General features: G+C 44.2%; 1 protein-coding gene across 1 annotated transcript; it reads left to right on the top strand.

The window, feature by feature from the left end:
• The first annotated feature begins 103 nt into the window (after nucleotides 1–103).
• Nucleotides 104–12351, top strand: ccdc92ba (coiled-coil domain containing 92Ba). Its single transcript, XM_061828304.1, has 5 exons — nucleotides 104–347; nucleotides 421–563; nucleotides 985–1228; nucleotides 6316–6363; nucleotides 8238–12351. Exons 3-5 carry the CDS (start codon nucleotides 1096–1098, stop codon nucleotides 8963–8965), a joined length of 909 nt encoding a protein of 302 aa, XP_061684288.1. The 5' UTR covers nucleotides 104–347; nucleotides 421–563; nucleotides 985–1095; the 3' UTR covers nucleotides 8966–12351.
• Nucleotides 12352–12731: the final 380 nt, after the last annotated feature.

The raw sequence follows: 12731 nt of genomic DNA, 5'->3' as shown, positions 1-12731 counted from the left end.
ACAGCGTTGGGGCGTGTCACGTGCCTCGATTATTATTATTATCATCCATGATCCCACCAATCAGCTGGCCAGGTCCCCCCTCCCCGTGTGGTCCGACGTTTTGTTCTCGCGCGACCTCACCGCGGTGTTCTCGTTCGCCCCGCGACTGGAATCGTCCACGACGGCTCGCAGTAGGGGGCGAGCCGCGACGTTTGTGTCGCACGTCAAAGGTGAACTTGTGTTTTTTTAATGTGGAGGACGAGCAGCGTTCATTTCCACGGACTCGCGTGAAGGTTGCAAGCAGCGAAGCGGCACGTTTGTGAGCCCCCGGGGTCGACTTTCTTCCATTCTTTGTATTAATACGCAAGGTATGGAGACGAAACGCGCTTATGGTTCCCATCCAGCTGCGTCCAATATTCATTCCTTTCTTCCTCTGGACAGCACCCGAGCAAGAAGTTCTCTCGAGATGGCATCTTTGACCAAAGCCGCGCCGGAGCTCCGCGGGGTTCGTCCGTAGATCGCGTGTCCCATTTACCGTTTCCGAAGGGGTGGAAGATTTCCAGGAAATTTCTGGAAAGTGTCCTGTGAGTTGACATCGGAAATGAATGCGGAGGATTTGTCAAGTATCCCAAATTGGAAACTTTTCAATGGAAATTATGGAATTGTTGTGACTTCATTGGGCATTGAATGTGTCATAATTCATAATGTCAACATTTTCTTTTCCCCAAAGCGTACATCCATGAAAAATAGCTTACATTCCTCTTCCTCACATTTGAGTGTGTAATTACAGTAACTTTTTTTTTTTTTTTTTTTACACCAAAAATTTCCTTAGCAATATAAAAAAAAAATAATCCAGTAGTTTAGTGGTAATTTAAATCAAGGCGATCAAAGAAAATTCCCCGACTCGATTTAAAGTTCTTTATGAAGTGCAAACATTGAATTCTGTGCCTTCCTGTTTTTTTTCCCTCCCCCAATCCACACATTCCCATTCTTTCCAATGGAAAGTTTCCAACTGGCCGGAATTTGGCCACCCTTGTGATAACCCCCCCCCCCCACCCCCACCCCTCCGAGCGCCCACGCTGCCCCCTCGCCCGCCCTGCGAGTGCAAACCCCGCCATGGGCGAAGAGAGCAACCCGGCCCGACAGCTGGAGAGCACGGAGAGGAGCGTGGCGTTCCTCAGGGAAGAGCACCTGACCTTGCTCCGCGGGCTCCACCTGGAGATCCTTTCCCTGCAGAGACGATGCTCGGGTGAGTTGTCTTATTAAAAATGGATGCGGCAAAATTATGATGCAGCTGGTTCCTTCTGTGCTTACGCAGAGGCAGAAAGCAACAAAGTAAATCCTGCATTTGACAGTTTTTCCTTGTCCGGCTGACTCCCTACGTTGGGAAACCAACCTCTCTACTTTCTACTCGTTATTTTGTTAAAACATGCGCATGATATTTTCAACCTCCTGATGACGTCACTTTAGAGCGATCGGTAAAGTCCACCACAGCTGAGGGAGCGCGACTGATGATGGGAAAAATGATGGTTGAGGTACGATATTCCCTTTACGTGGCCTTTATTTACGTTTTTGTTTGACATTGGCGAGAAGAAAGTTTCTCAGTAAATTTGTTCTTTTGCGCAAGCCCAAACCACCAGTTTATGAATCTCAAAAAAATGTAAATCTAGAGGAAAAAATCTAATTAAAATAAAAAACATACTGCACTAAGTGTTTTTTTTTTAAATCTAGGTAACCTAATCTATTTCTATTTTAGCATTTTTTTGTTGTTGCTATGTTCACATTATCAAAGCTATGTGAACACATTTTGTCTTGATTGCCTGAAATTTGAGCCAAGGATAGCTAGCTTTCGACTCAAGTACTTGTAAGAGTCTATCGCAGTACAAATTCGTGCAGCTGTTCAAAGAGTATTAGTACTTTTTAGCAGAGTACGTAATTTCCTGCCTACAGAGCGAACCAGATTATAAGACTCACCCAGTACATTTAGTACATACATAAGCCGCACCTGCGTAAAAGTTGCAAATGCCCACATTAAAACACGAGATATTTAAAAAAAAGACGGTACGTAGAAAAGAGTTTTCAAAGTTTTAATACCTTAGCTTAGCTTAGCGTAGCAACAACACGGTAGCACGAACAGGGCTGGTTTAAAAAAAAAAAAAACAGTAAAAAAATAAAAATAAAAAATACAGCCGCGGCAGCTACATCGTAGCGACATGGTAACACAGCACGAACGGAGCCGGTTAAAAAAAAAAAAAAATATATATATATATATATATATATATATTATATATATATATATATATATATATACATACCTAAATCACTGAGACGCAGCAGTAACACAGCAGAAACATGCTAGTGCAGTGCTAACAGGGCCGGTTAAAGAAAACAAAAAAACATACCGGTAAAAGTCACTTACTCGGCACATATATTCCACCGGTCTCACTCTTCCCTTTTCCGCTGGAGTGCCCCCTTGCGGCCGTTAGCAAAAATGCACAAATTAGCCGCATAAGCCGCAGGGTTGAAAGCCTGTGAAAAATGTTGCGACTTGTAGGCCGGAAATTTCGGCACATAATCAGTACTTTTCCCGTCTCTTCATCAGATCTGAATATTTTCTCTTTCTATTATGTTGCAGATGATTATTTTTCCTCTATCAAAACCCTTCATATTATTCTTTTAATAAATAACTTGACCGTGCAGGAATAACTGTTCACTTACAAACGTTTTTTTTTTTTAACTGAAAACAATGTACTTGAAGAATTACGAGAATACTTAATAATACTAAAAATGGTTGTTAATTTCAAGACTGTAAATTATTCATAGGTCCGAATGTGCATGTGATTATCTTGCTGTACGCTTGCAAACCAAACGGGGAAAAATTTTATGGAAAATAGTTGCATGGATTGTTGATCGTTCGCAAATTTAAAATGAAACAAAAACTTCTGTAGTTTAACCTCCAAGATGTTCATTTGCGTCCTTCCACTGAAGACTGAACTCAAGTTCTTGGTCTTCATTTTGGGTTCCGTATCCCGCTTAAGACGCCGCACGGCAATCGTTTGTATTGCGTTTGTGTTCTGTATCGATCGGCAACCCAACCCAACCCGATCGGCTTCCCTTTGGCATGAATCAATGCCAGACGGTGACAACGTGGTGATGTCATGCGACACTTCCTGGAGATGACATCATTTTCTATGACATCATTTTCTCGATCCGTCGTTCATTCGATTAAATTCAGCTACATAAATGCTCGGATGGATGTGTGCGTGCCCTTCGATACATTTTATGACTTTTGATTCTCTAAAACCTTGAAATTACAAGGTTAACCGTATGCGGCGTTCCAAATATTCGAATATATTCGCAGGGATACGGGATGTACGTACTGTATAATGTAGTGATTTGAGAATGATGTAAGCATCATGTTTAAGCCGTGCATCATGTGGTTTTTAGTAATCCGTATGAATTAGGTCGCTCTCTGATACACAGGCAAGCGTGTGTGTGTAAAAAAAAAAAAAAAAAAATGTAAGCACTTGTTTGGAAAACACCCTCCTCCATCATTTTTCTGCGCAACTATATCATCGTGCATGTGCGTGCGTTCCTCTCACTTGCATCTTATCGCACACGCGCAGATAAATCGTTTTGTTTTTCTTCATTAAATGTCTCCAGGGAGAGAATGACCTTTGAACCTCTCTCCTCCCAATCAGCAAACAGTATTTGCAAACTGGTGTTTGCGACCGTGCGGAGCCTCGGTCCGTAAGCGTAATTACTTCGTGAACTGCAACATTCTGGAACCAAAGCGCTGCTTCATATTGAAATGAAGAGAACTAGAATTAATTCATTCCAATCTGAACAAAAATTTGGCTTTGTTGGAACCATTTTTTTTTTTTTTGGGGGGGGGGGTAAAACTACATAGAGTGCGAGGTTGAAATGTGAAAAGACTTCATTATGAAAAAAAACCTGCCAAATTACATCTTGGCCTTTTTTAAATGAAAGATGCGATATACGCTGATGGCTATCGGCCAATCGGATCATCAGCGAGCCCCCTTTTTATTTTACGTTTCTTCCTCCTCAGCAGTTTTGTGTTCTCTGCAACTTTTGTTCACTCCCCGAATTGTTTGTCAACTGCGGAAGTAGATCGGTGCCGCCCAGATTTGAATTTGAAATGTAAACGCGAAATAGGATTTGAATTTGAAATGTCACCGAAAACAAGATTTGAATTTGAAATGTAAAGTGATCACATTTGCAATCGTTGCATTTCAGTGTAACTTTTCAACGTTAACAATTCAACCGGCTACAATTCGCTATCTGAAATTCACCGTCTGGGCCACCAAGGCAGGGTTACTTCAGGTCAGGACCGAACAGCCAGCCAATCGCAGTCACGCTTTCTTAGTCACGTGACGTCACATACAAAGAAAGGGTCACTGCGATTGGCTGGCTGTTCTGCCCGGTGGCACAGACGCTGAATTTTAGACGGCGAATTGTAGCAACTATTGAAAATGTGATCACTTGACACATCCTGTTTTCTGTGGGATTTCATATTCAAATCCTATTTCAGGTTACGTTTCAAATTCAAATTCCGATGGCATTCATCTACTTCCATAGTCATGTACCGATTTTCCACTGTACTTGCAAAAGAGTCAGATGTAAAGTAAACGACGCAAACGGAGGAGCCCGTCGTGCTGTTTGGTCTCCGCGAGGGACTCAAGCAGCTTTTGTTTCTCGGCAACTGAAAGCGATCACACTTCACGGTGTTTTTTTTTTTGTCTTTTATGTGTTCGGACGTTCCAAAAAATGAGCCGAGGGCCCGCTTCCTGAAGGACAATCGGACTTTGAGATTTTTCTTTTTTTATCCGTTCATATTTGTCAGCCTCGTCAACGAAACTCTTCTCCTCCGCGCTGTGTCGACTTGACATTTGTTTGTCCGTTTTTAAAAAGTGTCAAGTTTGCTTTTGTCTGATCCTGAACCAAAATGTAAACGGCGGAGGCTCGAACAAGTCAAGTGACGCTTGCAAATGTCGCCTGAAGACGGCTAATCTCCTTAATGTTCTCGATTCTTTCCTTCTCTTTCTGTATTCTTCCCTCGTCCTCTCCCGGCTGCACGCTCATGCATGTGAGAATACTGCAGTGCCGCAAAACATGGGTGTGACAGTGACATCATTAAACAAACAAACAAAAAAAAAAGATTCTTATTATTATTCAACTCTCACTGGACACGTTTGAATTATTATGAGAGGGGCAAAATAATGGGGGCGTTTGTATGATGTGCTGTTGCTTTAAACCCATGCCCGCTGCAAACGTAACAAAAATGGAATATTAGATGAGTGATGGAGGACTTGTTGATACAGTTTTATGTACTGGTTTGTGCATGCGTACCTGATGTTGCGGCCATTGAGAGGAAGCCATATTTTCCATGACGATGCGTGGATATGAACATTGCATACACGTATGAAAATCGTCGTCAAGTCGCGCACTCGCAGTGTAATAATGTCCGACTTGCATTCATCTTTAATTCTCAAAGGCACCGCGCGTTAATCGCGCATCAGACGTAATCCATCCAAAGGATCCCAGGCAGGGGATGATGAAATGTGGATAAAATGGCCAAAAATGTCACATGCGATCACGGTTTTAATCCTGATGATGATGATGATGATGTCCTATTTATCTTTGGCTTTTGACCCTCTGATATTTATCATTCAGATGGATACGGACTTTATGTCGTAACATACGATTGGATACAAAAGGCAAAAGCCACTCAGTGCAGTGGAAAATTGTTCTGACGTGGCTATGAAATCGACAGACGTACGAATCAAAACACCTCGTTGTTGTTGTTTTTTTTTTTATAATTGCGCGCATACAACATGACTTGCAAAAGAGTATAATTATTATTTGAGGGTATAATGGATGTGTCACGTGGTCTTTAGCGTATTCTTTCAAATCTAACACTATATCTTTGTTTTAATTTGCATTGTTTTGAGGGAGTTGGCCCCGGTTACTGAATATTGTGCATAATAATAGTGCGCAGTCAGCAGTTTTTTTTTTGTTTTTTGAGTACCTATTGATTTCATAAGCAATGCTTCTAAATCTGCACTTGTGCGGCATCTGACCGCAATAAAGACTTTTGACGAGCAGCGTAACTTGGCCAAGTCTCTGACGGGGGACTGCAAAGTGTCATATTTAGCTTCATTATTTATGTTTGAAGACGGGGAAATGGCCTTTTTGCGCCGCGTGCAGCAATCTTAACTCGTACGATGGTTTTAATGAGTCGTTTGGCTGAAAATGGACACCGTGACGCGATTTCCGCATTGACGATTTTTTTTCCCCTCTTTTCTCGCTTTTCAGATTTGACAAACGAACTGAAGTCGAAACCTCCGGGTCGCAGCCAACTAGGTACGTGGAAGGAGAGTTCAAATCCCCAGCAGTCCATTTATAGCACATGACGTAATTTACGTCCGTCTTTCCCATCTTTGGACGTCGGCTTGGTGAAAAGCGTTCGCTCTCTATCCGAGCACAACCCCCAATGCAGCATCAGCAACACGCCTGCCTCCTCCCCATCCCCCAGGGACATCTCTTTTCTCCTCTCTCGTTCCTCCTCCTCTCCGACACTTTCCTGACAAACCTCAACACAAAATGATTTTTGAGTGATTTGACGGGAGCCGACCCTCAGCAATCGGATGTGAAACGAGCAACTGGCTTAAAAAGCTCGATGAGGGCAAATTGCCGGGAAGACGGCCTGTTCCGACGCGCAACACGCTGCCCCCTGCTGGATGTTTTAATTGTAGCTTTCGTGAGAGCGGGCGAAAAGGAGGCGGCAGAAGCCGAGCGGTGCCGGTGCAGCCGCATTACTCAGCTATTAGAACCGTCTCGTTTTCCGAGGCTGGTACGCGCTCTCTTCCCCTACCGGCAAATCGATCCGCTATCGTCTCCCCCTTGTCGTCCCACGGGGGGTGTCTGTTTACGGCAGAAGGCCAGCGAAACCAGAAGTAGCAAGATGCAAAGAAAGGAGAGAGAGAGAGATTAAAGGCCAAACGGTGGGGGTGGGGGGGCGGTGGGGGTAAAACCAGCGGCGGGATACCGAGATCGCATTATGAAGTCTCGAGTATTATGAGCTCAGCCCGGGCGTGGCGAGGATGGGCGACTCTGTGTCTGAGTACCTTTCCTGGAATTCAAAAGAGAGCGCTAGGCGTGCAGGAATGTCAAGGAGAGCTCCAGTTACAGGGACTCAAAAGTAGAAAATACGGACCCGGTTCCCCCTTCCGCAAGATGTCGGAGTGTCCTGGGGAATTTTTGTCGATTTAATTCAGAAGAACTTGGTGAACTCACTTTTCTCTTTGTCTACCGTAATTCCCGGCCTTCAGATCGCACCTGATTATAAGGCTCACCCAGTACGTTTGGAAAGGAAATACCGTTTGGTACATGCATAAGCCGCACTTGTGTAAAAGCCGCAAGTGCCCGCATTGAAACGCGAGATATTTACAAAGAAAGGCGGTACACAGAGAGTAGAACGCTACCGCTGCCGCGCTAATGCTAACGCCGCCACGCTAACGACAACGCTTGCGCCACGCTAACAGGGCCGGTTAAAAGAAAACATACTGGTAAAAATCGCTGAGACGTGGCAGTAGCACGCGAGCACAGCGCTAACAGAGTCGATTAAAAAAAAAAAAAAAAAAAACATACCTAGATCAATGAGACGCGACAGTAGCACGGCAGAAACATGCTAGCGTAGCGGTAAGGCTAGCACGGCGCTAACAGGGCCGGTTAAAAATAAACATATTGGTAAAAATCACTAAGACCCGGTAGCAACATAGCAGCAACACGCTAGCATTGTGCTAACAGGGTCGTTTAAAAAAAACACACCGGTAAAAGTCACTTCCTCGGCACATATATTCCACCGGTCTCACTCTTCCCTTTTCCCCTTGCTGCCGTTAGAAAAAAATGCTGAAATGAGCCGCATAACCGCAGAAACCGCAGGCGTGTGAAAAAAGTCGCGGCTTGCAGGCCGGAAATTACGGTACACTGAGTTGAAATACTTTTGAAGCCTGTAGGAGTTCTTTTAGTAGTAATTGTGGGTTGTTTAGCATATTTTCAGCTACTGCGGATGGGTCTGGAAAGTATCCCGCTTCACTCAAGTGTTTCTCGCGTGTGCATGCTCGCGTTTTCATCCGCTTTGCTATTGGTTGTGACGGGGTTGTTGTCAAAACGTTGCTGTGAATCATTTTTGGAAATTTCCCAATTTCTCTTTCTCTGACGTTCCACCGCATTAGAAATGGAAGAGGAGGAGGAGCTGCTGGAGGTCCGCTGCAGGTATGTCGAAGACCGGCTGCGCGAGCGGGAGCGCGCCATCGGGGAAATCCGCAAGGAGCTGAGCCACAAGGGGGCGCTGGTGGGAGCCCTTCGAGCCAACCTGAAGGAAAAAGAGCGCCACTTCCTGGAGGAGCTCAAACGCCGCAGCCACTGCTCCACCGTCTTGAACGCGGAGCTGCAGAAGCAAACGGAGGCGGCGGCGTGCCTCTCCTTCCAGCTGCACGCCGCCAAGCAGAAGCTGCATCGCCAGCGGCTGCAGCAGAGGCAGGCGCTCCTGGCGAGAGTTTCCGGTCAGGCGACCCAGTACGGCGACGGCGACGGCGGCGGCGGCGGCGGCGACGGCGTCCCTCCCCGGCAGCCGTCCGGCTCCCCCCCTGCGGTCAAACCCAAGCGCAAGAACACGAGAGCCTCCTCCAGAACGGAGCGCGCCCGGGAGTGTGTCCCCAGGGAGAAGGTGAGCGGTCCCGCCGAGCCCACCGTCATGCCGGACCCGGCGCTCTTCCTGCACCCCTGGAGGCTCAGAGTGCGCGCCGGCCAAGCCGGAACGCAGAGACCGACTTCGCTCGGGGCGGAACCAGGGGATGCGCAGGAAGTGGGCCAGCGAGGCCCGGCGGTGCCTCGGGAAGACGCGGCCAGACTGATCGCTGCGACTGCAGCGCCCCCTGCTGCCAAGGCGCAGGCAGATTAGCAAAGAACTGACCTTTGCACTTCTTTTGTTATTCTGCACCTTGACTGGACCCCATCGATCGATCGGAGGGGTGGGGGCAAAGTATGGCCCGGGGCCCACATATACGCCCAATTATGTTTTTTTTTTTTTTTTTTTTAATTACACCCCACCAAGCATTTACATTAGCAAGACTCCTCATATTCGTTGCTTAAATTTAGCTGGTGTCCCCCCCCCCCCCCAAATTTAATGAAAATATTTCTTCCTTTATTTTTACTATCGTTCTTACTTGGTTATTTTAATACAAATGAAATATGCAACATTTTAATGTTTTTATTGCACGGTACCGCTTATCCTCACTATCCCTAAAGGCGGGATGCACCCCGGACTGGTCGCCAGCCAACTGTAGGGCAGATGCGGGACAAACAACCATTGACACCTGCAGGCAGGTTTTTGGGGTGTGGGGGGAAGCCCGAGTACCCGGAGAAAAGCCGCGCAGGCACAAAGACGACACGCAGACTCCACTGAGGCAAGGCCAGATCTGAACTCGGGTCCGCAGAACCATGGGGCAGATGGGATACCTAGTTGGCACTGTCAGATATTGTCTTCATGAAAATGAATTATTGTAGTGTATATGAATATATCAACATATTTAAAAAAATATTTTAACTTTATTACTTTTACCTTGTACAAATGAACTGAGCCATGTCACTTTTTAAAAATGAAACGTTTGCCCAACCCTTTTCACTGATGTGGACAAAAGTCAGTACGGGCGTCACGTTTGAATCCCGTGGGGCCTTATTAGTAAAGCAATCTTTTTTATGTATTTTTGTTCCCGAGGGCACCAGCCATGTTGAGAAGACGACAAGCTTTTTTTTTTTTGCGAGTGTGGCCGCGACCAACTGTGACCTTTCAAGGTGAACCATAAATCAGCCCCACGCTGTGTTTGCGTGACCTCAAAAGCAGAAAGACGCCTCAAACTATCTGCTAAAAAAGACGTTCAGCTTTGTTTCATTTCACACACCTGTGCATTTTATGGATTAAGATTTGGAGGTGGTGTCAAAAATATGGAATTGTACTATTTGTACTCTCTTAAAAAAAAAAATAATAACACATGAACACCAAACAGTCTACTCTTTGATGACGGAATTAAACTCACGTTTTTTTGCTTGTTACCTTCTGATAGATGAAATGCACAATTTGCTGGACAGCAAAATGTTGAAAAATTGTGACACACTATGGATTTTAATTGATATCCCATCAAACTCTGAAAGTTGAAATGTTGATGTAGCTTTCATTTTTTTTTTTTTAAAGCTAGCAACTTGTCACATAAACAACTGGAAATAGAAATACTGAACCACACATTTTTGTAAACAATTCAAATGTTCCTTGTTAATTACACGGTTATAAAGGTTTTTTTTAAACTATGTGCGCAATACATAAATTGCTTTGTACTGTACAAAACCGCTGCTCAGTTATTAACCTCCAATCTCTCTCGCCACACTTGAATTTTTTGACCCAAACAAAAACACCAGAATCAATCGATGTGCTCGAGGGACTTCCTTTTATTTGCATCTCAGGAAAAAAAAATGGAATGGACCAACAACAACATGATTGCTGATTAAGAGAGAGATTTTATTTTATGTTTTTTTTTTTTTTTTTCATGTCAATGGTGTGGTCGAAACAATTTCCAAGTGTACAGTATTAACTGTTCATGCTGTAACCGTCTCAATGTGCAGGGAGCTTGTGAAGAGCGTCGTTTCGCAAAGAATATTCTTAGGAAAATGTAAGAAGAAGTCCCTCAGTATAAGAAGGAGACAATTGAATTCACTAAGTAAAGTATGTAGCTATAGATTATTAGTTTTTCCTCCAATATATTCAGAGCTCCATTGTGATGGTTGCTTCATGTTTTGTTTTCTATGAAAGAATATGTTGTAACTTTGGTGTTATTTTGATATTCATGCCACTGAATCCTGCTTTAAAATATTGTAGTTTTGATGAGGCGAGGCATATCCTGACTGCGACATCCAACTAAAATGATTCTGTTTGATCTTAAATCAAGCAATATAATCCTACAATTTATATCCACTATCCTGTAATCGTGGGGTTGTGACAGCTGACTAGAAATGTTTATATTTTATTACCGTCGTCCATTGTTTAATGCCTCATTGTTTGGCTTTTCTCTTCAACTGCTAAGTACAAGTATTTCATGACATTTTGTTTGTATTCTGCACGCGTGGCAACGCCAAAGACGGGCGTGCAGTTTTTCCAAATATGTCTGTCAGGATAGAACGCCAGCTAGAATCTTTGTCCCACATAGTTAGCCATTATCGCATAACTACAGTATGTGCACTATTCCAGTAGAGGAGAGGGGTGGGGTGGGATGGGGGGTAATCTTTTTTTTTTTTCTTACAAATTCCTGATAGGATTGTGCTTAATAGCAGGAATTCTGAATTCAGACTGTTAACCTCGCAGTATTTTGAAAAATGAAAAGATCAGGCAGCTGAAAGTGTTTCTCCACCCGGCCGGTCGCCCCCATTCGGGCCTGCCGCGTATTCGGCTTTCAAACGGACTCGTTTTGCAAGTGCGCTTCAGCGTGGTGCCAAAGAGAGCTCAGCGCACAAAGTGAGTGGCCTTACGAATGAACCCTTTCCATTATTTGCCGTTCCGAGTCCGTAATCGTCGGTCCGCCGCGATATATCCTCGCATCCCCTCGGCCGGAGAAAATGTCTTCCATCTTTTTTTTTTTTATTATCGCGTTTGGAGCGAGGACAATTTCAGACAACTTTTAGCCGCACCGTTAAAAGTGTCATTTAATGTACGCTTGCCATCATCAACCGGGCGGGAAAAGTTACTTCGGATATGACGACTGCATAAACTCTGTAAACATGATTTGAATTAAAAAAAAAAAAAAAAATTATACCTCTCACTCTATGTGTCTGCTTGTTTTGAGTGCTTGATGGATCCAATGAGATCCAATAAAAGTTCTGTACGACAATGGAATTAGGCTGACCTGCCACAAATGTGCACATTTTTAATAATTCCATTTATGTGGAACTTTGTTTTGTACAGCTACAATCTTAAGAGTTCCTCTGTTCTTTAATGAGCTGATGGAATAATAAAGGTGTAATGTACCCTTGACGTGTCTACTGCATTATGCATGCATGCAAGTGTATTTGATACGCGTTATTGTTTGATTCCACTGTGAGGTTGTCAAGAGGTGATGATATGAAGGTCAAAGTTCATCTCTTGATTGAGTGCCATGGTCTTTACACTCTTGCTGTGCTGTGAAGTCCACTAATGTTTCCCAAATAATTTCAATGAATAGGTCCCGAAATTTCTATTGTATGATTTATGATGATTCAACTGAAGAAGTCGGGATGCCACACTGAGCACTGCATATGGAAATCAAATTTTCCATCGAATACAATCATTTTTCCTTGTTCACTGGGGTGGAAAATTGTTTTTGGCTCACTAACGCAGAAGACGTCCAGCATTAAAATTGAGATATTGCCATCCACAAAATCTATCATACACAGTGGCTAGACAACTGAAATAACATTTGTAAATATATATCTATAGATAGATATGTTTTTGTAACGCGGCACGGTGGGTTCAGCGGGTAAAGCGTTGACCTCACAGTTCACGCCTGTGTGGAGTTTGCATGTTCTCCCCGTGCCTGCAAGTGTGGCTTTTCTCCGGGTGGGCATTCCGGTTTCCACCCACATCGCCCAAAAAAACATGCAACATTAATCGGACACTCTAAATTGCCCGTAGGTGGGATTGTGAG

The sequence above is a fragment of the Syngnathoides biaculeatus genome, chromosome 8 (genome assembly GCF_019802595.1).
Source record: "Syngnathoides biaculeatus isolate LvHL_M chromosome 8, ASM1980259v1, whole genome shotgun sequence".
Taxonomy (NCBI): domain Eukaryota; kingdom Metazoa; phylum Chordata; class Actinopteri; order Syngnathiformes; family Syngnathidae; genus Syngnathoides; species Syngnathoides biaculeatus.
The sequence above is the reverse complement of the archived record's forward strand: the minus strand, read 5'-3'. Positions and strand labels throughout refer to the sequence as shown.

Excerpts from the sequence above, each read along its gene's own strand:
- ccdc92ba (XM_061828304.1), top strand. The coding sequence starts at position 1,096 with ATGGGCGAAGAGAGCAACCCGGCCCGACAGCTGGAGAGCACGGAGAGG. Across the intron at positions 1,229-6,315 it reads CCTGCAGAGACGATGCTCGG|ATTTGACAAACGAACTGAAG; the intron begins GTGAGTTGTCTT and ends CTCGCTTTTCAG. Across the intron at positions 6,364-8,237 it reads TCCGGGTCGCAGCCAACTAG|AAATGGAAGAGGAGGAGGAG; the intron begins GTACGTGGAAGG and ends CCACCGCATTAG.